The sequence below is a fragment of the Aedes albopictus genome, unplaced genomic scaffold, assembly GCF_035046485.1.
Source record: "Aedes albopictus strain Foshan unplaced genomic scaffold, AalbF5 HiC_scaffold_579, whole genome shotgun sequence".
NCBI lineage: Eukaryota > Metazoa > Arthropoda > Insecta > Diptera > Culicidae > Aedes > Aedes albopictus.
Window position 1 is genome coordinate 1 of NW_026917397.1, and position 25,000 is coordinate 25,000.

At 42.3% G+C, this 25,000-nt stretch overlaps 4 protein-coding genes across 7 annotated transcripts; 1 reads left to right on the forward strand and 3 right to left on the reverse strand.

The window, feature by feature from the left end:
* Positions 1-1,012: 1,012 nt before the first annotated feature.
* On the forward strand, positions 1,013-1,847 carry LOC109419955 (ribonuclease H1; the record flags this gene model as incomplete). Its single annotated transcript, XM_062843829.1, is given in 2 exon segments — positions 1,013-1,323; positions 1,380-1,847. Coding segments are annotated over 2 exon segments (684 nt in total), but the record flags the coding sequence as incomplete, so codon positions are not given.
* A 56-nt stretch (positions 1,848-1,903) lies between these two features.
* Positions 1,904-7,531, reverse strand: LOC109417569 (ribonuclease 3). Its single transcript, XM_019691643.3, has 4 exons — positions 6,761-7,531; positions 5,894-6,474; positions 4,494-5,770; positions 1,904-3,580 (listed from the first exon to the last, which is right to left on the reverse strand). Exons 1-4 carry the CDS (start codon positions 7,409-7,411, stop codon positions 1,938-1,940), a joined length of 4,152 nt encoding a protein of 1,383 aa, XP_019547188.3. The 5' UTR covers positions 7,412-7,531; the 3' UTR covers positions 1,904-1,937.
* Positions 7,532-17,346: 9,815 nt separating this feature from the next.
* LOC115264406 (uncharacterized) lies at positions 17,347-21,814 on the reverse strand. 4 transcript variants are annotated; one of them, XR_009995892.1, is made up of 3 exons: positions 17,579-21,814; positions 17,440-17,518; positions 17,347-17,387 (listed from the first exon to the last, which is right to left on the reverse strand). XR_009995892.1 is itself a non-coding variant. In XM_062843831.1 (2 exons), exons 1-2 carry the CDS (start codon positions 21,812-21,814, stop codon positions 17,906-17,908), a joined length of 3,843 nt encoding a protein of 1,280 aa, XP_062699815.1. In that variant the 3' UTR covers positions 17,347-17,905. The 4 variants fall into 4 exon arrangements, 1 of the variants encoding a protein (XP_062699815.1); XR_009995891.1 differs by having other exon boundaries at positions 17,347-17,518; XR_003896173.2 differs by having other exon boundaries at positions 17,440-21,814.
* A 428-nt stretch (positions 21,815-22,242) lies between these two features.
* LOC115259208 (uncharacterized) lies at positions 22,243-24,990 on the reverse strand. The gene is made up of 3 exons (XM_062843828.1): positions 24,716-24,990; positions 22,325-24,655; positions 22,243-22,266 (listed from the first exon to the last, which is right to left on the reverse strand). Exons 2-3 carry the CDS (start codon positions 24,395-24,397, stop codon positions 22,243-22,245), a joined length of 2,097 nt encoding a protein of 698 aa, XP_062699812.1. The 5' UTR covers positions 24,398-24,655; positions 24,716-24,990.
* Between the last annotated feature and the right edge of the window lie 10 nt (positions 24,991-25,000).

Genomic DNA, 25,000 nt, shown 5'->3' on the forward strand with positions numbered 1-25,000 from the left:
GTGTTGGTAAGTATAATGGGGGTTATAGGCAAAGGGGTTTAAGAACAGACAAACTGACGTAACACTTCAAGAAAATTAGGCTCCTAACTGAATGTTTGGACTGTTCTTACCGCAATGCTGAATTACATGGAACTATAAACACAAATTTCTCGGAAATCAACATTCACTTGTACCCATTTGCATTTATTTTTGTAATAATCAGATTTTTAACCCTAGGCTAATTCATTTTGGTATCCTCACTTGTACTTCCCGTCCGTTTTTTTATTTATTTATTTATTTGATCTACATCAACAGGCTTACTAGAGCCCCAATGATGGTTTAAAAATAATAATAATAATAATTATGATAACAATAATATTAAAAAACAAATTCAAAGGTCAAACACAAACAAGTTGGAACATAATAGCGCAGTCAAGGTATTGAAACTTAAACTAAGGTACATAACAATGTACCTTTTGTAAATTTGTTGGGAGTGAGATTCGATTTCAGGTCCTCGGGGTGAAAGAGCATATTCTTTTATTGGTAAAAGTACGTTCCATTCTAAGTACGAGAAAGAAAATCATGAAAAGCTCCCAAAACTAACTTCTTAGGGATTCTCACAAGGAATTTCTGACAGATACCCATAAAGAATTCAGAGTGAATTTCCAGAAGAAATTGAGGGGGCTCACAGCAAGAACTACAGGAGGATTTTCAGAAAGAATTTCTCTGGAATTTTGAAATTCCTGGAGACATTCGGAACGGAACTCCTGAATCATTGCCAGAAATAATTCTGGGAAGATTCCCAGAAAGAACTCCGAAGGTTAAAATCTTGCACGAATTCCAGTAAAAAATACTGTATTCCAGTTCTCCTAGATCTAGCCGGTTGAACACTTAGTTGAAGAGAGGCACGCCAAGTTCCATAGGGCACATATAACAAGCATAAGATCCCATTTTATCTGCTTTTAAGCTCAAGCAGGATGAAAAGTTGATCTTTAAGCACCCAGATAATATTTAGAAACCTCTCGCTCTTCAGATCGATAACTATGACGGAATCAATGCGGCATGCTCACGGATCGAAAGTATGAAACGGGAGCTGGACGAGCTGAGATCAACAGCAGCTACTGATCCGGCATCGAACGATCCAGAGACAGTGCGTCCAGCCAAGCGCAAGAAGCCGTCCGACGAGCCGAAGCCGGTCACGAAACTGGAAAAGTACGGCAGCTACAGCTTTCTGCAGGATGCCGATGGTTACGTCCACGTCTACACGGATGGGTCTTGTGAAGGGAACGGTACAGCGGCAGCCTGTGCCGGCTTGGGGGTGTACTTTGGAGAAGGGCATGCTCTGTAAGTGTTTCTTGTTTCTAGATTTTGTTTATGATTTGTAACGTTTTTCTTCACAGAAACACGGCGCAGCCCGTCAGTGGGCGAGCAACTAATAATTGTGGCGAAATCCAAGCCGCGTCGTTAGCCGTACGGTTAGCCAAGAAACATGGCATTAAAAGACTGACTATCAATACCGATTCCAAATTCCTTATCGATTCCATAACCAAGTGGATGCCGAACTGGAAGCGAAATCAGTGGAAGCTATCCACCGGGAAACCGGTCAAGAATCAGGTAGATTTTATGGAACTTGATAAGGAATTGGCGGACAAGAAGATTGAAATCAAATGGAATCATGTGGATGCTCATTGCGGTATTTTGGGCAACGAACGGGCAGATGCATTGGCCCGTGAAGGCTCAGCGATGTTCCGGCGGCAGAAAGCTTCTCGTTGATCGTGTAATATTATAAGTGTAGCTCGGTAAGTTTTGCCTTTTTTTGAGGTTATTATATTATTTATATAACACTGATTAAATTTTCTGATTAAAAATGGCTGTGATATGACATTTTATTGAGAACATCCTATTATTTAAGGATATCTATATATTTTTGTTAAACAAATTTTACTTACCCCAAAATTTTAATCAGTTTCACCTGATTCAAGATCCGATGATACATCGTCGGTGCCTTCTATTTTGAACATCTGCACCGAACTGGCAAACGTTTCCTTTTCCACCTTTATGGCAACATTTTCGGCAACATTTTCACTGCTGTTGGAGCCAGACAACAACACACCGCTTTTATTTTCCTGCTTGAGGTTCGACTTGACATCAAAGTCTTCATCTGATTCAGAGATAGCTTCCAGTTGAAGATCAACTTCATCCGATAGGGACTCGTACTGTTCCACCAGACTAATCGCCTTCGACTTGGGCTTGTCATGCGTGTTTATTACCGGACGATCGGGAATTTTCTCTACGGAACGAGATTTTTTCCGTAGCCTTCTAGAGCGTTTCTTCTTTTCCCGTTCATCGGCCGACATGTCGCTGTCGCTATCCTTCATTTGATACTGCTTCGGTAGTTGTGGCGTTTCCGGTACCCTTCTACGCCTTTTTCTAAATGAATCAGACGGGGAGGATGACCCGGAAGAGCCTCCGTCTAGTCGATCTGGATCATCCGAACGGTCGTCCATGGAACCCCTCCGTACCCGTTGCCTCTTCAAGCTCTGTGCAATAACTCGTTTTTGATGATCCAATTGCGGAAACAGATCCTTCGAATTTTCGAGTGCCTTTTTAGCAGCATTCATCTCGGCTTGTTGAATACTGTGGCCATTTGAGCAGGCCAACCGTTTACCACGGAAATACACGGCCACGGTATAAACACGAGTGTTCGTGGGACCGTTACACTCGATGACCTTATAGATTGGAATATCCGGTTCTCCTCCGTCCATCGTACGAAGCGTTAGACAACATTGCTGCAGCTTCGATTTTGGATCGTTCCAGTCTTGATTCATAATGAAGTCTTGCAATCTTGGGAATAGACACACGTGGCAGAAAGTTTCACAGTGCTCAAGACCCTTATCGACGTAGAGAGCCCCCAGGAAAGCTTCCAGCAAATCTGCTCTATCTTTGGTTTTCAAATCAGCTTTCGGATTGGAATAAACCGCGTACGTAGTCATTCCCAAATCGTCACAAACGACGGCCTGGGTTCGATTGTTGACCAACGAGCTTCGCAGCAGCGATAAGTGTCCTTCGTGATGTTCCGGAAAGTGCCGATACAAGTACTCCGAGCAAATCAATTGCAGTACGGTGTCCCCTAGGAATTCCAGTCTCTGGTTCGAACCCAGCGTCAAGTTGGTAAATCCAATCGATCTATCAGTGAAAGCTCGAGCCAACAGCCGGATGTGATTGAAGCTCACCCCAATGGCATCCTCAAACTTAGTCAACGTTTTCAGCATTTCGAATGATTTGATATGGTGGCGATCGCCCAAAGGTTCTTGCTCCTGTAGCGGATGCGGTGGATAGTTGACCCAAATATTCCTCAAATTTGTATCCTCGTGGAACAGTGCGTAGGCAAACACTCGATCGGCTGTTTCAATTCCCCCATCTAATAGGAGAGCTCCCATCAATGCTTCGAAACAGTTGGCCAAGGCATGCCGCAGTTCCAGCTCGTGGCACAGATCAGACCCATGGGCGTACAGCATGAACTCTTCCAGGTGCAGCGTTTTGGCCAGCACGGCCAAGTGTTGATTCTGTACGATGGCCGCTCGGTACGTTGCTAAACCACCTGTAATGTAATTGGGGATTTTAGAACGAAGCTCACAGAAGAACATCTGAACGTAGAATAATTAGAAATGCAAACAACCCTCTATTTCTCAAGGTAGCAATTACTATCCATTTCGGCTAACACTAGTTAAATCAACTTAGCTACTTTAATCGGCTTTTCAATTTTTGGGAATCAAAACGACTATTTTAGATTTGTCCCGACATTCCGACTCCGATTCTTCAAAGCAGTGATGGAAAACAGTGAGGAATGCAGCTGAGTAGACACAAACGCAAAGCTATCCTACTCGTGAACAACAGAAGCCAGAATATATTCGCACTTCCTTCACTCGCGAGCTAACGAAGCTGGTCGCACTCGTGATTGATTCGCGAAGCAACTCACATTTTTTCAATTTTGTGAAAAAACGAATTTACACGGCCAACAGATTAACTTTTCAGGAACAATGAAGCACAAAACACTACTATCTGATGGATAATTACTTGTTTTGCAATTAAAATCGCACGTAAATGCAATTCCCGCATCTCCACTTGTTCTTCGCGAATAAAAATTCATGAGTGTTTTTGTTTTTGTTTTGCTTCATACTCGTGAAGCAAGCGGATGCGAATAAACTCACACACGACTTACTCTCGGCACCGTGAGTAAACCGTTTGTTGCTTTTACACTCGCGAGTTGAATCACGATGAGAGTGTTTCCATCTCTGCTTCAAAGAGAAAATTCTGAATTGTCGTTTTGTGTTAAAATTGACAAAGGACTGTCGGACCTGCCGTCCTACGCATAATTGTCCCATATAACATGGGAAAACTATGCATAGAACGGCAGTACTGTCGGTGTCATGTTTGTATGTATGCTTCAGATGTCTAGTTGCAAAAACGTATGTACAGTATCACATTATTATCTAGGAACTACAATGTCTTACCTTCTTCCAAATCTGGGAACATGTGAAACAGATGGATCGATGTTATAAACTCCACCACTGCGTCGCCCAGAAACTCCAACCGTTCGTTGTGCGTTATGTTGCTATCGGTTTCGTATTCCTTGCCAAACCGAGACATGATACTGATAAGCGTATTGATACCGCGCTTGCGAGTGTTCATGAAATGAATCTTCCGATCGCCGTACTCCGGTTGCCGAATGCCACAGTTGGTCAAACTGTTTCGGGCGTGATCCGGATTGGTGCCGAAATTTTCCTTGTACGAAGGATGCGTCAAGGCCAGCTGCAGCGTATAACGATTGATGAACTTGTAATCAATGTGCTCCTCCAGTACGTCAAGCGCCCGATGGAACCGCAAGTGTCCCGTTAGTACCGGAATAACCATGGCATGTTGCACCATGTCACACATGATTCCCGTTCGGTGGAATCCTTTGGCGCTAACGGCAACCGTAATATTCCGTTTCATCCGGCCCTGTGTTCGCATTTCCAACAATCGGTTCTCCTTCGCTTCCAACTTACGTTTATCCTCGAACGATGGCTTGGACATGTTTGCTATCAAATGTCTGAACTTCACGTATTCACGCCAAGCTTTCTGGTACTCAGGATTGCCAGCGTAGCTCAACTGAGGGGGGCGGATACCAAAATGAACGATGACAGGGTGGACATTGCCCTCATCATCGGTCAGATTGGCCTTGGGGACGTCCGTCACATTCCGATCCAACTGATCCACCCGCACTGAACATGGCTTCATGCCGGGATTTGTCACCACCATTCCTTTTACGTAGTCGACGTAATCCTGCCATTCGATTTGGCTAAGATCATTCATTTCCTTCAGTATATCCGGAGCAACCAATGGACCAGAATTGTCCAAAAGGTAACGTAGTACTTCACACATGGCCAGCACTTCCTTTCCATTATCCGGTAGATCCCGAACAAACCTAGGAAGGAAATGATAGCAAGGACACGAATTCTCCGGACCAGCACCCGACGGAAACACGGTGAAATCAATCAGTTCAAGCAACTCCTTGAACATGAATCGCTCGAAGAGATCCAGCTCACTGATCGTGAAATTTTCCGGCAGCTGCTCTTCGATGTAAAGGATGGTGTATTCGATGTTGAAGCGGATCACCTTACACGTAGGAAGTTCTCCGATCGGTTGATGCGATAAGAGCGAGAATCCTTCAAAAAGGAATTCGTGCTGATCGTGCTTTATGATTGTTGGGGTTTTAGTCAGAAAGTTTGTGGGCGGTGAAATGGTAATTCTGAAAGTGAATGATGGAATATTATAGGGCGCTATTCATAAACTGCGTAGACTTTTTTTTAATCATTTCAAATCAAACAGATTTTCTGAGCCTCGAATGTTTCAATCATACTACTGCACTCACCTGTAATGGTACAGCTTGTCTGCATTGTTTGAATTAGATAAGCATTTGCTGAAGCCAACTTCTCCGGGGTACTTTCCATGCCGTATTCCAGTTCTTCTAGATCTTGCCGAACATCGGCACAGCGGACCATCGTTCATTTCTCCCGCATCGTTGTGCCACAGATCCGCGTGCAGCCGATAGGGATGCTTTATCTTAACTGTTAGTTCTTCCATGCTGCACTCTTCCTCAAAATTCAGTTCGTCGTCCGAAGAGTCCGACGAGGAGCATTTGTCATTCTTATGCCGACAGATGCGAACTTTGTGCTTCCTCGGTGGCGGCTGGTAAGGCGCTTGCTTGGCCCTGATACGATCCGATCGACGCAGAAGTTCCTCCTCGAACAAAGCACACAGGGCATCCAATCGGGGTGTTCCTTCGACCACTTTGTCGGAAATTCTCCGGTAGAATAAATCCGCTGGAGATGATCGAACCCATGACGTTTTCTCGTCGTCGTTGGTTAGTTCGGCCAGTTTCCTACGAATATCTTCGGGGGTCTCGCAAAAGTTTTTACGCCATTTCGACAATATTGCTTCACGCTCAGAGTCCTGAAATTTTGATATTATTCATTACCATGCCATGTGATTATCATGTGGAGTAAAGCTTAACAAAAGCCTAGTAGGAATTTAGCTAGCATTTCCCCAAGAGACTCCTCTCTAGCGATTCAACATGGAAAGCCTTTATTTGTGAATATTATGTATTAAACATTTCTCTCTGAAATTTTATTACTAATGGAGTCCACAAAACAAATCCAAGGCATCCACAAGATGGAAAATCTCCTGTGATTTCATCGTTAAGTCCCCGTTCTTACAAACTATTTGTTATTATAATTACCACTTTAAATCTGGAAGCTCGCGGCGGTCGTTCTTTGCTGCTGTCAGGAGCGGACGATTCTGCCCGTCTTGTGTGATCCGTCCGGGTAGAAGATCTTGTTGATCGATCACGGTCCCGTTCTCGATCACGACTTTTTGGGCTGCGGTCGTGATCCCTAGTAGGAACGGAATGACTGCGGCCACTGCGGTACGAGTGGCTGCCAGGAGGTGGCGAAGAACGGCTTCTACCGTAGCTGTCTTTCTTCGAATGGCTCGAGTACGTTTCCGAACCTTCTCTTCTCTCGCTGGTTCGCGAACCGGACGAACCGTAGTACCGCGAAGATGATGACTTGGATGACGATGGATACTGACCCGAGTAGTACGACTGTGATCCGGAAGAATGATATCGTGACGGTGCACCATTGCCACTGGTGGGAGTGGCATAATGAGGTGGTGGTTGGGAGGCTGGTCTAACGGGGGGAATTACTGGAGGAGGTACACTAAAGTCGGCTGATTCCACATGCAAGTACGGCTCGTCAAAAATTCCTGGTGGCGGAGGGTCTCTTGGTGCTGCTTGACTGGAACGTGGAAAGTTGCCATTTTGTTCAGGTTTTGATGAACGACCAGCGTAGTGTGACGCGGAGTAGTTTGAATTTGGTCGGTAATAGCTCATTTTGGATACTTTTCACAATAATTTGAGACTAAAAACTTAAAATTTCACATTGTTTCACGAGTCACGACTGCAGGTTGAAAAATTGATGCACGATGCAATAAACACACGAAATGAGTGAGCAAAACAAAAGAGAAAAAAAATAATAATGTCAAAACTAAAATGCGGATTTTTCTGAAGGGTAACGATGCCGTTCATTCATTTGAGTACCAAATGAATCCAACACGGAAAACCACAAGTCTCGTGTTACATTTTAAAAGAGCCTATCCCTAAAATGTAAACAAATCGATTTTGATACCTTTCCATAGCATCCCCCAACAGTAACATACTGTGCAAACATCACCCGCCTAATACCCCGGACAGACATGTGATACGAGTGTGATTCCTGTACAACGGTACGCACTGTCAAGAAAATTCTAACAAGACTGACTTGAACTGAGAGAATGTTCAGTATGGCGCACTCATTTCAAGCGCAATTGTACAGTGATTCTTGTATCACATGTGTGTCATAAGTATAACCGTCTTATCAGAATAAACCCCACCTTCAAAACGGCCGATGATTGCTTTTGTTCGGATGTTTGAACCAATTTTTTGTAGCAGCACTGTTTCGTGGCAGCTCAAACTAAAAAAAATGTATTTATATTTAAAGAGATTAGAAATACAATTGAATCTTATTCTACTTACAAGAATTGGTATCGTATCTTCGATATTCCACGATATTTTTCCTGTTCCCAGTTCTTTCTACCTAGCTCTCTCCGCAAATTTAGTGGTATTACCAATTGTAATTATAACATTAGAAACTACAAAAAATACCGATCGACTCCACTCACTAAATCTAAACTGTCTTGTTATTGTTTTCTTTCTGATTTGTTCTATTCCACTTTCACATATTTATAGTCTACGATGCTTTTGTCATTCGAAAGCTGACCGCCCGGTAGATGGGTGGTTTTTTCTTGCGATGTCGTAACAGCTTTTTTTCCCAATCATTTATAAGCCCGTGCTCCAAATGGGCCAGTAACGGTAAAATTTTGTTTTCATTTGTTGGTCCTCTCGTTTAAAGGGCCGACAACCGAAAATTTTTGGAGAGAGAGAGATTTAATTCTCTAAGCGGAGAGAGATTTAATTCTCTCTCTCAAAAACGGCCAAGCCTTGATACGATGTCAACAACGGACTCACTCGGGGGACCAACCCACGCTTAGAAAATTTTAGAAAAACTCACAATAAGGCGTACACCGGGTGAAACTTTTTAAATTAGCTTAACATGTTTATCTATAATTTTTCATACTTTTTTGATAGCTTTTAATGCAAAATTGCTTATTGAAGCATAGATACATCTATTCTTGTGTCATTAAAACGAAAAGCATGTTGAAAAATCCGAAAACTGTGAAATACGAATGGGAAATGTGATGCAAAATGTTTGCATCGATTTTTCTCAATGTTTACGTTCTGAGGATAGGCCCTTTTCAAATGTAACGCGAGAAGTCAACATATTCTTCAGTGTTTTGATACAAGTTGCAGAAAGATTACTTTTTTAGCACGACTATATAAAACATTTTGTTTAATATTGTGGATTCACCGGCTACTTGTATTTTACCGGTCGCTTCAGTATGGCCTGTGTGTCATAAGTCTAGATTGAGTTTAAATAAGGGCGAAAGTAACATGAGAGAGTTCTCTTAATCGACTCTCTCTTCTTCAAATTAAAGTGACAAGATGCAAATTCATTCGAACTTTTTTACACTTAGACGCTAGATTGCATCGCAACCTAGCGATTCATGACCAAAAAGTTTAACCATACTTGCTTCTTGTCACTTTAATTTGAAGAAGAGAGAGTCGATGAAGAGAACTCTCTCATGTTACTTTCGCCCTTATTTAAACTCAATCTAGAAGTATTACACAGCAGTTTAATCTGTTTAGTGAATCCCCTAAATACAATATTGCTTTGTCATTTACACATAAAAAACTGTTGTGTAATATTACATTTGAACTGCTGCAACCCGGTTGCATGAATATTACATCGGACGATGTACACATAAGAACAAAAAAAATTACATCAAAACGATGTAATCGTACATAGGAATCGTGATTACATTGATTATTTAGCGAGTTAATATTTAGTACATCGGAATAAATTACATCGGGCGGGTTGCATTTATTTTTTGCTGTGTATGTCCTATTCGCGGTTCCAAATTGATTGATGCACCAAGCGAAAAGAAGAAGAAGTTTTGACATCCAAGCGGTGTGCCGTCGATTAGATCCTCGTCGCTGATTGGTCGATGGATGTAAACGGCACACCGCTTGGATGTTGTGGTAGTTTGGTACATCACTGAGTAGGCCATGCGAGTCTGGAGGATCATTATTATTACAACTGTCAACTGGACAAGTACCACATTGGCGACGAGAAAGAACCCATTGCAGTGCGAAAGGCCAGGAGAAGCTGAAAATTTTCTGGACGGACGTTGTGGATGACTGGAATCTACTGAAGCACATTTGGAAGTGAAGATCTAATACAGCGGAAACAAGAAGGAGACCAGAAGATAAACGAAGAAGAGTTAGCGGACAACTTGGTGGTGATATTTCTCAAAGTCGTGATGGAGAGACGTTCTTTTCGGTGTCACGTTCCGTGATAGGACAACAAAATTGTGAGAAGCTGGAATTATTGGTAAATATAATTTGTCTGCATTTCCGACGGATAGCATCTGATCGGATTAGACACGAGGGAAATCGAAAAATCTCGCCTCGGAAGAGGGAGATGCCTGAGTGGTAGATGAAAATCTGACCGTGGAAGGCAATAATGTCTCGCCTCAGAGTAGGGAGACGCCAAAGCGGCAGATGAAAATCTAGCCGGAGCTGGCAATAATGTTTCGCCTTAGAGAAGGGAGACGCCAAAGCGGCAGATGAAAATCTGGCCGGGGCTGGCAATAATGTCTCGCCTTAGAGAAGGGAGACGCCAAAGCGGTAGATGAAAATCTGGCCGGAGCTGGCAATAATGTCTCGCCTTAAAGAAGGGAGACACCAAAGCAGGAGATAATAACCAAGCCTGACAGGCATTAGAAATTTATAGTAAAATGGATCAAGACTTGGTCAAGACTTCGAATCTCGAGAAAGTGGAAATTCACTAACTGTAACACAATATTTTAATGCTTTTCAGTAATGAAAAATACATTATGACAACCTTAGATTGTTTGTGATATGATCTGTAATGACAAATATTTTTCCATGTATAATGGACCGTTAAAGAACATTAGCTGTTAAACAAAAGGAGATGTGGTAGTTTGGTACATCACTGAGTAGGCCATGCGAGTCTGGAGGATCATTATTATTACAACTGTCAACTGGACAAGTACCACAGATGTCAAAACTCTTCTTCTTACCGCTTGGTGCATCAATTAATTCTAGATTGAGTTTAAATAAGGGCGAAAGTAACATGAGAGAGTTCTCTTCATCGACTCTCTCTTCTGCAAATTAAAGTGAGAAGATGCAAATTCAATCGAACTTTTTTACACTTAGACGCTAGATTGCATCGCAACCTAGCGATTTATGACCAAAAAATTCAACCATACTTGCATCTTGTCACTTTAATTTGAAGAAGAGAGAATCGATGAAGAGAACTCTCTCATGTTACTTTCGCCCTTATTTAAACTCAATCTAGAATTAGGATCTTTTCAAATCGACAATGATTTTTCATAAGGGCCTAACTGACTTGATCGATTTCTCTTCGTCGACTCTCTCTTTCGCTAATAACTTGATCAAAACAAACAAAATCATTATTCTTTTTGTTTCTATAGCAAGATGTAGTCGTCTTCTTCGCATTTCAACCAAAAAATCTTTGGAAAACTCAATATACATTCTGTAATAACACAAAGAGAGGATCGATGAAGAGAATTCGAAAATGTCAGTTAGGCCCTAATGAAAAATCAGTGTCGAAATGTTTAGTACTGAGTGAAATGAGTGACCGAGAACAGTCGAAAAAGGAAAATCGAGCAAAAACACCAAAAGCAAAACGTCAAAAATTTTCTTCAAAAGCCTTTCACGTCTCCTCGGCGGTGGACGTGTTTGCTCCGCGTTTCCGTGTTTGGAAGAGTTAAATCAAATCGAATTTGTGGCGATAATCGGTGTCCGAGAACAGTGAAAGTATAATCAAATCATAGCTAGTGTACAATGGTTGCAGTTACGTGTTGGGATATTCCCGTATCATAGCTAGGCGTATAGGAATAACGCAATTATTTACACTCTTCGGTACCATTTCGCGTCATCGTCTTCGTTGTCGTGTACTTGTGAATGTAGGGTGTATGTGGGCGAAAGTGAGCAGTTCTTTGTGTGCACGATAGTACTACTGTGCCACCAAGTGCGTTTTTGTGGTGTTATCAGTGAAAGAAGTGTTCCCGTTCGCATGACCCCAGAGGAATAATGGTGTCTATAATCAAGAATCAATTGCTGAAGCATCTTCAACGGTAAGGATTACTAGGGTTTTGCCTTGCTGGCAATAATTGGAAACATGCTACTTACCCATACACCGCTGTACATTCGTCAAAGGAATGCCGTCTCAAGGAAGTGATTTTGTTAGAATCGTGCCTTATGGTAACAGCTGGTAGCGAAAAAGATACAGTATTTCGGGATATTTGCGCGATTAGAAGATAAGATATCGTCGGACGGATTCAGACCACGCCTCTAGAGATGCAGTTATCGTCAAATACTCAGCCAAAGAAAACGGGCAGTTTGCCATTTTTTCTGCCCAACCATTTAGCGCTCTACTGAAGTTTGTCACCCCCATTGTAATTCCATTTACTTCGCCGCTACTTGTGCCCATTCTGTCGCTTCGCTCTTGCCCTTCCAGCATTGTGGGAACGCCGAGATGCCAGAATCAATTTTTGTTTCCAGTATTCTGCAGTAACATAGAAGATTTCAGCGTAAAGTAGATATTTTTCTTTGAACTCGATACTAACAAATAAACAAAAGCATTTTGAAGTCTTCAGGCCATGGAGCATTTGTTGGGAGGATTACCAATCACATAGAATCGTATTTTAAATAACACTCACGTTCAAGATTTTAGAATGATTCGTGTTACATCGAAGAAACTATTGAAGAGTCAAGAGAGTGCCATGTTATCTACGAAAACACTTCAGCATTTTTTTTTTATGGGTTTTCAGTTGGAGCTGCGTGACAGCTTGTTTGTCAAGGCTGAACCCGTTATTCAAATTTCATCTCTACAAAGACCAATGTTTAGACGGAATAGGCTATGTTGCCCAATTTAACACTAGTTTTTACATTGTGCCTTAGCTGCCTCCATTCACACAACAGTCCCATGTGAATAGGAAACCCAGCAAACGTGGGACTGTTATGCGAATAGGGTTAGTTAGTAGTTTTATTCAAAATTTTGCATTTTCCCTCCCATAGATGTATTAGTCATGTCCACCCTCAGTCAAGTGAAGTCTATGAAGCTATCAGAATAAATCTTAACCCGCGGAACCTATTACTTCTTGGAAATGACACAAAATGCTGTCTATGTTGACAACTGTGCCTATGCAATCTCCAAAAAATATTACGGTCAAATACCAATTGAAGACAACAACCGTTACTGCGATAACACCTATGTTGGTAGCCACCTACAGCTCTGGCGCCATTCCCAATGATAGACACTAGTTTTGAACATGTCATGGGCTTCCAATGATACAAGATACAAAAACAGCTTAACTATTAAAACAGAGTCAATCCTTTCATTTGTCCTATCGGTCCTAGCTAGATAAACCAAGTCATTTTCTCCCCCGTACCCTAGAAATATCAGCCTAGTTATACACAAGTTACGTCCTTCAGCTTAGAAACAATCAGTTTTTGTCCAAAATGTCACGTCGAACGCATTGACGTCAATAAAGTGATAACATGTTAAAATATGGTCCACTGCACGAACTTGGGCCGGCCCGCCCACTCCCAAGGATAATTTGGCGTTTGAGCGGTGTCGTCGCCGCACAAAAGTCAAACCATGTGTGAGAGCAGGTAGGCCAGTATAAATTCGTGCAGTTATCCATTGTTCGCACGTTAGCTTCGAATCTATCAGCACTATTAAGTGCTGCAACTTTCCTTCCTACTATTCGGTTGATTTCACTACATTTAGAGAATATTACTGGATATCATTGTAATATTTAAAAGAAGCAAATCTGTTTTGATAAAATTACTAATTTAAATATATTTGATTATTGTATATTACTCAAATTATAGTAAATTTAGTAGTTAATCAAAATCAACCAAAAAATGTGGGAAAGAAAGCCCAAACAGCATTTTCAAGTCTACTGGCAATAAAAAGGTTTCAAAACCTGTCACAAAACCTATAATATTTCTACTAGGATTTGCAATGATCATCAAAACCTTCTCAAATCCAACCGACTTGGAACTGTTGCTTGGGTATAGAATCTATTGAGCCCCGGCGGTCCCTCCGTGTTTATCTAGCATGTCTGATGAATATGCCAAAACATATGATCAGCCATACTCCATCTGCAGCAGCCGGTTCGTGATGAACCGTTGGAGGCGCATTAAAGTGTTAAAAAGGTGATATGATTCACTAAAGAATACTACATTACAATAACCTTCACTTTAATACCGTCAAACCCTGCGAACTTTGCCAGGGTAAAAACACTTCAGCATTTTATTCTTTTCAAATCTACCAATTACGTTCTATTATTACTGAAAACTAGGTTAAACCATGTATCACTTTAGTGCACCTGTAACGATTCTAACGGATCGTCTGCTTTCCGATTAAGTATTAGATATACTTTATAAACATGAGGTACCCCCAGGATTCAGTAGATTTGAGCTTTTTCTTCTGCTTCTCAATTTGAACGGTGTTTGCTGGCTGTATTATATAGTGGATTTGTGGTATTTTTTGTCCTACATCTTCGGTAAAGAACATAATGTTCCATCCAGGACTACCAATATCGCTTGTCTACACAATAAAATCCAATCTTTCGATATCTTGGAGCGTAGTAGATGTTACACATCATTGAGTAAGTTAGAATAAGGTGTGACCAAATAATTCTTATCCTCAGCACAGAAGTCTTAAGTTTGTAGATGTTAGTAAATAAATAAAAATAGTCTCTGTAGGTTTTGTCGTGCATCATATCATGGGATTCGGTTTCTGAAGTGATACATGGGCGAAACAGTCAAGGTATTGCAAGGTGATTCAAATTATTCTTGGTATAGGAAGCAAAGAACTCGAAGCTATGATCAATAAAAATACGCATTGTTGATAAAACTATTCTTGCTCACTGTGTAAGTGTTAGCAAAGTTACGGTATATCTCGCAGATTGAATACTAAAACATTCATGTACCTTTAGATAATCTTGCTCAGATTTCGGAACAAGTCTGGGGAGTTAACCTTGCTCTAATCTTAAGCAAGAATACCAAAAGCACAAATGTCATTATCCATGGTGAGTAAGAAGGTAATACTCAACTATGATGGCTAGTGTGGTTCGTAGAGGTCGATTTTTCAGTTCAATGTTTTTTTGATTCCATTTCGGGTGCTGAGTGACTGTACAAAATTTGAGCACCATCAGTTACGCCTATACTTTGCGCATCGCAATTGATACTTGTATGGGATTTTTTTTTATCTGTATTAACAAGATGGGATTTTATGTGGGAAAACTTACTTTTTAGCATTTTCCTTCTAAAAGGATAAAATTATGCTGAATGTATGTAGTTGATTATGCAAAGTAAAGCCTTCGATGTCCAGAAAAACTTTGCCGAAGACCGCAAAGCGATCCGAGTCTTGTGACAAAAGTTATAACCTACTGATCGTCGGAGTGTTCTTGACATTTTAACATGTACAGTAATAACATCCATAATTAAATCACAATTTCTGGCCAGAATTGTCAAGAATAAATCTTTTTTTTTTTTTACATGCATCGGATAGCTTAGCGGTTTTCGACAAAGTTGTTCGACACATCCTGGACCATACTTATACATTTGCGGTTATTATTTCATACAGAATTGATGCTATTGAGCTCCGATCAAAACTAAACTTTTACTTGCCCTCACGAAACTTGCGTCATCGAGAGCTATTTTCTATTAATTTTCACCGTACTGACTATACCAACTTTAAGCCCTCCAATCAAATGATGCTAAACACAGTGAACACTTTGATTTCACATTTTCCAAGACAAGACATAAGGAATACTTTAGATCATTACGTTAACGAACAGTTGCGTATTGAAGGATGCATAATTCCAATGTAATATAAATATAAGTAAACTAATTCTTAAGATAATATGTAACAAACAACACGGTCTACATATGTGATTGACGACAATAAATAAATAAATATGGTATAGGACAATTTCGAGCAACTTTCTAGAAAAAAATACTAAAAAGTATTTTTTTTATGTAAAATCCCATACAAACTTCAAACGCGATGCGCAAAATGTAGGCTAAACCAATCACGTCCATATTTTGCACAGTTGTTTAAGATCTCGATGAACATCTAAACAACTTTGATCTAATCCAATTTGATCAATTTTATTTTTTCCATACAGCGTGTCAATCGAACTGTGGTCATCTGTTCGAGCATGTATGGATGAATATTGATTAATATTTTTGTGTCGTGAGTCGAAACGATTTGCGGTGCTCTGCAACATTTGTCTTTGAGATCTGAAGAACTCAATCCGACTTCGACCCCATGACTCCATCCCTGTACAAACGCTACACAGCGCGAGGAACCTATTTTCAAAGCTCTTCAAAGTAATTCCTTGTATGCATATTCGCCCCTGGCCACCACTGAGATGGCTGAAAACCTGACAGAAACCCAGCCCTGCACCAAGGATTGCAGCGAACATATGGGAGCTTAGAGGTTTTCATATGTTTAAAATCTAAACTGCCCTAATGATGATACGCTCCCAACAGCTATATATATTTTGTAAATTAATTAGTTTAGTCCTGTTTAGACATAGCAAAAAATTAGGTGAATCCTCCTGAAACAAATGGTTTTTAGCAGCAAAATAATAAAATACAATAATAAAACAAAACGCAAAAACGAACACCATATCTTGATCTTGGATTTTTTTTGCATTTGAACCAAATTGGAAAATTGCAAGATAAAAATTTATTATGGTAGATCTTACGCCGCAACGCACCATTCTAAGGGCCGATTTCTTCACCCTGACTTAAGCGTTAAGCCAGGTTTAACTGTATGGGTAAGCCTGGCTTACCGGTTAAGCCGAGGTGAAGTAATCGGCCCTAAGGTGATCTACCCACTGTACGGCACGATAACACTGTTCTTGCTCAATGCTGGCCAAAAACTTGTCAACTTTTACCACATCTCTTCACTCATTCATGTATCAAGAACATCCTTGGGCCGTCGTAAAACTCTCCATATTGGGCGGCTGCTCGCTTTAGCCTTGTTATGAACCCAGGTTAGATTCTTATTCACTTTCTTTTTTTCCTCGTTGAGGCTTCGTCGCCATGAACCTCTGAGTCTGCCTCTGTTGCAATATCTTGTCGGATTTGAGGCCTATAGCCGCCTTCATTTACGTTCACGAATTTCTGTTGATATCGGTTTTTGATGACATCGTCGATAGAGATCAGTTTTCGAGATCCGGTCTTGCGACCACCAGGCCCGATTAAAAAAAAACGAAGACATCGGTTGGAGAAAACCTGCAGCTTGTGTGTGGTCTCTGCTGATTCGCATCACGTTTCGCTGACGCAAAAGCAGTCTTAGCCGTCTTGATCTAGGGGAACTTACGTATTTTTGGCAGTTTTGTTCTCTTGTTTGTTGGTGTAATGAAGAATTGGAAAACAAACATTGAAAATTGGCAGGTCATTTTGACAGACCTCACACATGCACAATAAAGACGGATTAGGGTAGGACGGGGCAAGATGGCCACCCGGGGCAAGATGAGCACCCCTCTGTTGACTCGCCGGTCAACGGGTCGGAGTAGCCAAAGGAGATAACGAAGTTCCAATTTCTTAATGTTTTATTGCGTTCATTAAAAAATTCCTATAAAGCAAACTCATTAAGTTCAATCCGGTTTTATCATAAGTTCACTTACGTTTAGTTCTTTCGCTATTTTATTTCCTCCTTTCTACGTCCTCGTTTGTGGATCTAAGCTTCTAACGACAAACCTGGTTCTGCATGGTACATATATGTTAGCGAATTCATTCATATTAAACTCATGAAGTGAGGCTTACGTGAACGTGTATAACTGGAACCGACACCCGAATTCACACAACCGTTCGGTCAGTTATATGCTATAAGCTATAACGATCTAAATTAATATTCAAGATAATTCAGAATTAGTGATAACAAACGGAATATACTGCATATCGCGAAATTACCTTATATCAAATAATGGCTAAAGAAATAATGAAAATAATTGAATCTAGTAGCTTTATAATAGGTATTTGCACTTCTACACTTCGAGAACTATCGCCCTTTTTTGTCGAATCATTCCTGTCACGATCACTTATTTGACAAGCGGTCTGTCATGACAGACAACTTTTATCAGGCGCATGGGACTATCTACGAAGGTCGTCTTGATGAGCCGCGCCGACCGAGGGGTCGCAACACTCCCCCCCGGGTACGCCAGGGTCCTGGCTTACCGATTCTTCGCGACGAATATCCAAGACAGCGATCTTCGTTGTAGGACGCTCGTATATTCCAGTTATAGTTTGTACAGCGGCTGATCTTACTTGTCCGTCTTTTGCTCGATTGACCGAAATGACCCTACCCTTAGGCCAACAGTTCCTAGGAAGATCTGGATCAACGACAAGTACGACGTCATTAACTTCTATTGGCTTGACGTTAGAATACCACTTCGTACGTTTGGTTAGCTCTGGCAAGTAATCTCGAAGCCAACGTTTCCAAAATAAGTCCGCTTCTCTTTGTGATTGACGCCAAGATCGTCGTAGAATTAAAGCTCTGTCATCCAATCGCGTGGCAGGCTTCAACCCATTTGATGAGCCCAGAATGAAATGATTTGGTGTTAATACTGGCGCATCAGGATCTTCTACCGGAACGTGGGTCAGTGGTCGTGAGTTTATGAGGTTCTCGATTTCGGCCAGCGTGTTGCGCAGAACCTCATCAGTAGGATTTCGCGTAGGCAGCATTGCCTGTAGATTGACCTTGACCGTCTGGATAAGTCGCTCCCACGCACCGCCCATGTGCGGGGAAGCTGGTGGAAGGAATGTCCATTGAGTGTTCTGGCTGGTAATTTTCTGAATCACTTTCTCTTGATCCATTTCCTTCAATGATTCCCTCAGTTCCTTGTTGGTCGCAACAAAATTAGTTCCCCGGTCGCTATATATTTGTATAGGAACCCCCCGCCTTGCCATAAACGTTCGCAATGCCATAATGCAGGAATCTGCACTTAGAGAATGTGCTATTTCTAAGTGCACCGCCCTTATAGTCAAGCACGTTACTAAGACTCCCCAACGTTTTTCGATACGCCGCCCCACCGCTACAGTCATAGGTCCGAAATAATCAATTCCGACATACGAAAAAGGCCTGGTATAAGCAGCCAATCTGGCACTAGGAAGGTCTGCCATCGGAGGAGGTTTGGGAGCTGCTCGCTGGTTTTTGCATGTTTGACATTCGGCTTTGATCTTTCCTAGCAATCTGCGTAGTTTTGCAATTCGGTACACTTGCCGCAACTCGTTTAACACAGTTTCGTGATTGCGGTGATGATAGCGCTGGTGGTAGTCTTGCACGATTAGTTTTGTTATGTAGTGATCCTTGGGAAGTATCACGGGATTCATGGCATCGCTACTGGCATATTCACAAGCACTTATGCGGCCATGCATACGCATTACTTGCCGCTCGTCCAGGAATGGGTTTAAGGTGTAAACTGAACTTGACTTGGGTATCTCCTTGCCGACTTGAGGATTTGACAAAAGATTCATTTCTTCTGCAAAGGACGTACTTTGAGCTTGACGGTACAGCACGCTTGCAGCTTGTACGAGCTCGTCTCTCGACAGTGGTCCTGTTTGGCGTTCTTCCCCTGTTGATTTTCGTCGGATATTACCGATGTATCTGATTACAGTTGCAGCTGTCCGCAATAGGCGATTCCAATCCGAAAATTTTTCTTCTTGGAACAACGGCTGCGAAACCGCCATATGGTGCAAAAGATTTGCACGAAGTTCTTCCTTAGTTGTATTGGTGCTGAAAGGTTCGCATGGCCACATATCTGTAGTTTGCCACAAGAATTCCGGCCCCCTGAACCACCTACCATTGCAGCTAATATCTAGGGCACGTTTCAACTTGGTCGCTTCATCAGCCACATTGTCCTTGGTACTAACCCACTTCCAGTCGTTAATAGCTGTAGTATCCAATATCTCGCTAACCCGCCAGGCTACGTATGGTGTATACCGGCGGTGGTCCGAACGCAACCAACATAGAACATCTCGTGCATCGGTCCAGAAGAATCGCTCGTTGATGACGAAAGACAATGCTTCCGAGATTGTGTTGGCAAGCCGGGTGCCAAGAACGGCGCTCTGGAGCTCCAATCTCGGAATAGAGATGAATTTTAAAGGTGCTACTCGGGATTTGGCACCGACAATCGCGCATTCCACCTTACTGCCTTGTTGATATCGCAGATATACCACTGCCGCGTATCCCAACTCACTAGCGTCTACAAATGTATGTAGCTGTATCTTCGTATTCACATCCATTGTAGTCAAGGAACGGTAGCATCGGGGAATGTTGATATCCTGTAGTTTCGGAATAACACGCAGCCATTGTTCCCATTTGGTGTAGAGATTGTCTGGTATTTGGTCATCCCAATTTATGCCGGAACGCCAAATCTCTTGAAAGAGTATTTTCAAATAAACGAGTACATTTGACAATAGACCCAAAGGGTCGAAAATGGACATGAGTGTTCGTAGAACCTCTCTTTTAGTGGGTTTTTGTTCACTATTCAGAAGCTTGGAATCGTATTTTGGGGAGAGTTTGTAGGTGAAACTATCTGTGTCCGTGCACCACCACATGCCAAGGACTTTTTCCACGGCAGGCTCTGATCCAATGTGAAGACTTTTGTGATCTGTCTTTTCCTGGTGAAGAGCGTTAAGAACTGAGACGGAGTTTGAAGTCCAGTTCCGAATTTCAAAGCCAGCCTGAGAGTGTACGTATCGGACATCTTCTGCTAATTGAATGGCTTCATCTTCGCTTTCTACGCTGATCAGCATATCGTCCACATAATGCTGTTTTGTGATCGCTTCTGCTGCTCTAGGGAATTGGTCAACGTATTTGTTTGCGTTGAGGTTTTTCACAAACTGTGCACAGCTTGGCGAACAGCTTGCGCCAAACGTCATTACCTGCAACACATAAGTGCTTGGTGTATCGTCTTCGGGATCATCTTTCCATAAAAACAATTGGCAATTTTGGTCTTCTTTGGCAATTCTCACTTGGAGAAACATTTCTCTAATATCGCCGCTGATTCCAATCTTATTCTCCCGAAACCTATAGAGGACATTGTTGAGGGGAACTAGCTGATCGGGACCCTTTATCAGCATCGAATTTAGCGAAACATTTCCAGTCTTTGCAGCGCAATCCCAGACAATACGCAATTTCCCTGGCTTGTTTGCATTGAATACTGGAAATATGGGGATATACCAGAAGCGTTGCATCTTCTCCTGAATTTCTGCTTCCGAAAGTTTCCGAATATAGCCCTTTTCCTTATAGTCTTCGATTTTCTCTCTCAGAGCAGTCGCTAGCTTAGGATCTTTGGCCATTCTTGATTCCAAGCAAAGAAATCGACGAAGAGCTACAGGTTTACTATTTGGTAGACGGAATTCATCAAATTTCCAAAGTAACTGGGTTTCATAATGTCCGCTGTCAGTTTGGACTACTTTGTCCAATATCTCTAAAGCTCGTTGGTCTTCTTTGGACAGCAGTGGCTTGTCAGGTTTCGTGACACCAAGTCCTTCCAGTGATAGGTAGTCTTTCAATGCTTGCTCTAGACAATCATCTCCCTTTTCGTGGCAAGGGCAGATTTGTACACCATGGTAAGCTAACAGCAGATCATCCTCATCAGAACCACCGTGAATAACCCAGCCCAACCGTGTTTTTGTTGCGATGGGTTCATTTAGCCGCCCTTCTCGTCCTTTCAAGGGATAGCTGAGATTTGCATTCTTGATTCCAATTAGCAAACGTGGTTGTGCGTTCTGGTAAGATTCAACTGGAATTCCTCGCAAGTGTTCGTACTGATTCGCAAGCTCCTGTGCGTTAACGGATTGATGGAAGAGATCCAAAGCAGAAACCGTATGGACTCCTTGAAGCCAATACTTTCTTTGGTTTATTCCCGTACCGGAAATTTGCACATTCAATTTTATCGACTCGTTCTCTAGCCGACCCATGTTTCCAGTCCACTTTAGACAGAGAGGTTCACGCTTTCCATCAATCTCCAACTCAGTAGCGAGTGCTGCATCCATCAAGGTGTAAGAAGATCCGTCGTCTAGGAAGGCAAATGTTCTTACGTTTTTCTGCGGACCATGCAGAATGACAGGTATAACTCTAAACAGCGTCTTATTGGTGATCTGGTGATGTATGTTGCATTCACTCTCTGATGTTTTCGGGTTTCCAGGTTCGTGATTGTCTCCGGATGCTCCAGATTTGATCTCGGGTCTCACAGTAGCTGTTACATCTCGTTGGTTGTGCAGTAACTGATGATGTTTATATTCACATCCGTTTTTTCCACAGACTTTCTGTGATTTGCATGTTCCTTTGTGGTTTTTGAGGCATTTGCGGCATAGCCCAAACTCCTTTACGACCGCCCATTTCGCATTATAGCCTAGTTCGTCAAACCGCTGGCATTTGTCAACGCTAGGACAATTTCTTTTACAAACAATACACGTTGCGTCTACAGTCTTAGACAGGAATGATGCTGAATTTTGTTTGTTTGGTTCGCTATCAACATCCTCAGCATGAGCATTCAAAAAGACTTGATTGTTTCTTGCTATTCTTGCTATTCGCTGAGCCTTGGTGTCCATGGGCAGCCCAGCAAGCGGACAAATGTCTTCGGCAAGTTCGTATAACCAGCTGGAGAAAACGGAAAGATTCACAGTGGTAAAATTGCGCCGATATCTAGCCCAATCTAGTTTGATAGCTGCTGGTAACTTTTCAACCAGTTCACGGAGAAGCGCCACGTTGTAGGAATACTCGTCCAGCTGGCATGCTTCAATGGTCGCACATAAATTCTGGACGGCGAGAGCAAATTCTATAATCGTATCCAGTTTTTCAGCCTTCGGTGCTGGCGTTGAGCTGATTTTAGCCATTAAGTTGTGCACGATGATCTCTGGGTTTCCGAAACGCATCTTCAATGTAGAGATTATTTGAGTGACGTTCATCGGGTGCATCAGCATACACTTGACGGCTTCGAAGGCTTTTCCGCTTAGACATTTCTGCAAACGCACAAGGTTTTCCTCCGCTGTGTATCCACACATGTTGGTCGTAGTAGTGAACGAAGAGAAAAACAGCGGCCACTCTTCGGGAATCCCGCTGAAAGTCGGTAGCTCTCGAGAAACCGCTTGACGAGCAGCAACTTGACTACGAGTTAGATTGTTTCCTTCAGCATCATCATCGTACACTTCTCGCCTTAAAGAGGATCGACCGAGCCCTGGTGAATTGACGACTCTCGAACGTTGATTTAGCTGAATATCAATGCTAGGACGACGTCCCCCGAGGTTGGACATCATAGGGTGGTTAGAACTTCCGTGTGTAGGTTGGCTTGAAGGAATGTCGAAATTTCGCTGTCTCGTCGCTGTCGGAATCGTTCTCGGTTGCGGCAATAATGCGTTACGGCGCTGGTCGTTGACGATATCGGTCTGAGCATAACATTGATGCACATTCCTTGACGCCGGATGAGCTGCTTCATTAAGGTCTAACAACTCCCGATTTGGTCCCGGCTGATCTGATCGTTGTCCCTCATCCATCCCGTTGTTGATCCACTCATCTACTCGATCCTGAATTGCTCCATCTTCAGCTCCAACTATCGATGATGTTTCGCTGGCAATCTCCAAAAGTAAAGCGTACCGCTTCTGAAGATATGCACGCTTCTTCGCATCCTCTTCTTCCTGTAACTTCCTCTCTTCGTCCAGCATTTTCAACTCCAACTCCAGTTGTCTCTGTTTGGTAGATCTTCTCGAAGCTCCTGAATGCTGACTCGATGTCTCCCCAAAACCCTGCTTCGCGTTGTTTCGGGGTATTTCCAACGTTGATTTCAGCGGCTCGTTCGAAGGTTGTCCAACTAATAACCCAGTCGTTGGAATGATGGTGCTGGATGCCAGGGGAATGTTCACTACTGCTGGTCTTGGTGGATGTCCAGATGATACTGGCAGGCACTGTCTGATGCTCGCCATCTCCGGGAATGCATTGGAAGAACATATGGTCGACTGTATTAACGGATTCGATGGGGTAGGCAGCGGATTGAAGGGAACTGTACCGCCGGCAAGTGTGAATATGCTTGGTGGCATGAGCATACTGGGCGCGAAAAACGTACTGGTCGCAAAGACATTTGGGGGATTCGGTATATTACTAGCTTTATTGGCAGGCATAGGCGGAAACATGATATTCGATGGAACGTGTGTTAACATAGAATCGTTAACATTATCACTGGTTGTTTGTTGGGGCAAGGCGGGTAAACTTGAAGGAATTTGGGGAACGATAGTCAGTGGCACTGATGTCACTCTTATAGACGGGTTTACAGAAGCTGACGTACTCACGGCTGGTTCTACAGATGTTACCTTTGCTGAACTTTTCTTCCTAGCTCCTTGGGTGGCCTGCATGCAACAGGGGCATTGCCAATCGCGCGTTGCAACACCTTGACTCACTTCCACGCACTCGAAATGGTACCAGTCGTCACACTTGTCGCACTGGACCATGCGAGTATTATCCTCATCTGTACAGGCTTTGCAGTGTTGACTACCGTCGATACAACCGATCTCGCTTCGTGTAGACCCTGCGGCATCACGGGACGCAGTTGTGCTCCTCGTCTTCATTGGCGTTCGCCCAAGCATCGCCTCGTTGTGTTTGGGATAAACGAATTTTTTAAATTGTTGACTCGCCGGTCAACGGGTCGGAGTAGCCAAAGGAGATAACGAAGTTCCAATTTCTTAATGTTTTATTGCGTTCATTAAAAAATTCCTATAAAGCAAACTCATTAAGTTCAATCCGGTTTTATCATAAGTTCACTTACGTTTAGTTCTTTCGCTATTTTATTTCCTCCTTTCTACGTCCTCGTTTGTGGATCTAAGCTTCTAACGACAAACCTGGTTCTGCATGGTACATATATGTTAGCGAATTCATTCATATTAAACTCATGAAGTGAGGCTTACGTGAACGTGTATAACTGGAACCGACACCCGAATTCACACAACCGTTCGGTCAGTTATATGCTATAAGCTATAACGATCTAAATTAATATTCAAGATAATTCAGAATTAGTGATAACAAACGGAATATACTGCATATCGCGAAATTACCTTATATCAAATAATGGCTAAAGAAATAATGAAAATAATTGAATCTAGTAGCTTTATAATAGGTATTTGCACTTCTACACTTCGAGAACTATCGCCCTTTTTTGTCGAATCATTCCTGTCACGATCACTTATTTGACA

Excerpts from the sequence above, each read along its gene's own strand:
- LOC115264406 (XM_062843831.1), bottom strand. The coding sequence starts at position 21,814 with ATGGATGCAGCACTCGCTACTGAGTTGGAGATTGATGGAAAGCGTGAA. Across the intron at positions 18,145-18,210 it reads CTTGCCAGAGCTAACCAAAC|ATCTTCCTAGGAACTGTTGG; the intron begins GTACGAAGTGGT and ends TCGTTGATCCAG.
- LOC115259208 (XM_062843828.1), bottom strand. The coding sequence starts at position 24,397 with ATGCTTGGGCGAACGCCAATGAAGACGAGGAGCACAACTGCGTCCCGT. Across the intron at positions 22,267-22,324 it reads GAATAGCAAGAAACAATCAA|CATCATTCCTGTCTAAGACT; the intron begins GTCTTTTTGAAT and ends AACAAAATTCAG.
- LOC109417569 (XM_019691643.3), bottom strand. The coding sequence starts at position 7,411 with ATGAGCTATTACCGACCAAATTCAAACTACTCCGCGTCACACTACGCT. Across the intron at positions 6,475-6,760 it reads GAGCTTCCAGATTTAAAGTG|GACTCTGAGCGTGAAGCAAT; the intron begins GTAATTATAATA and ends TCAAAATTTCAG. Across the intron at positions 3,581-4,493 it reads GTTCCCAGATTTGGAAGAAG|GTGGTTTAGCAACGTACCGA; the intron begins GTAAGACATTGT and ends ATTACATTACAG.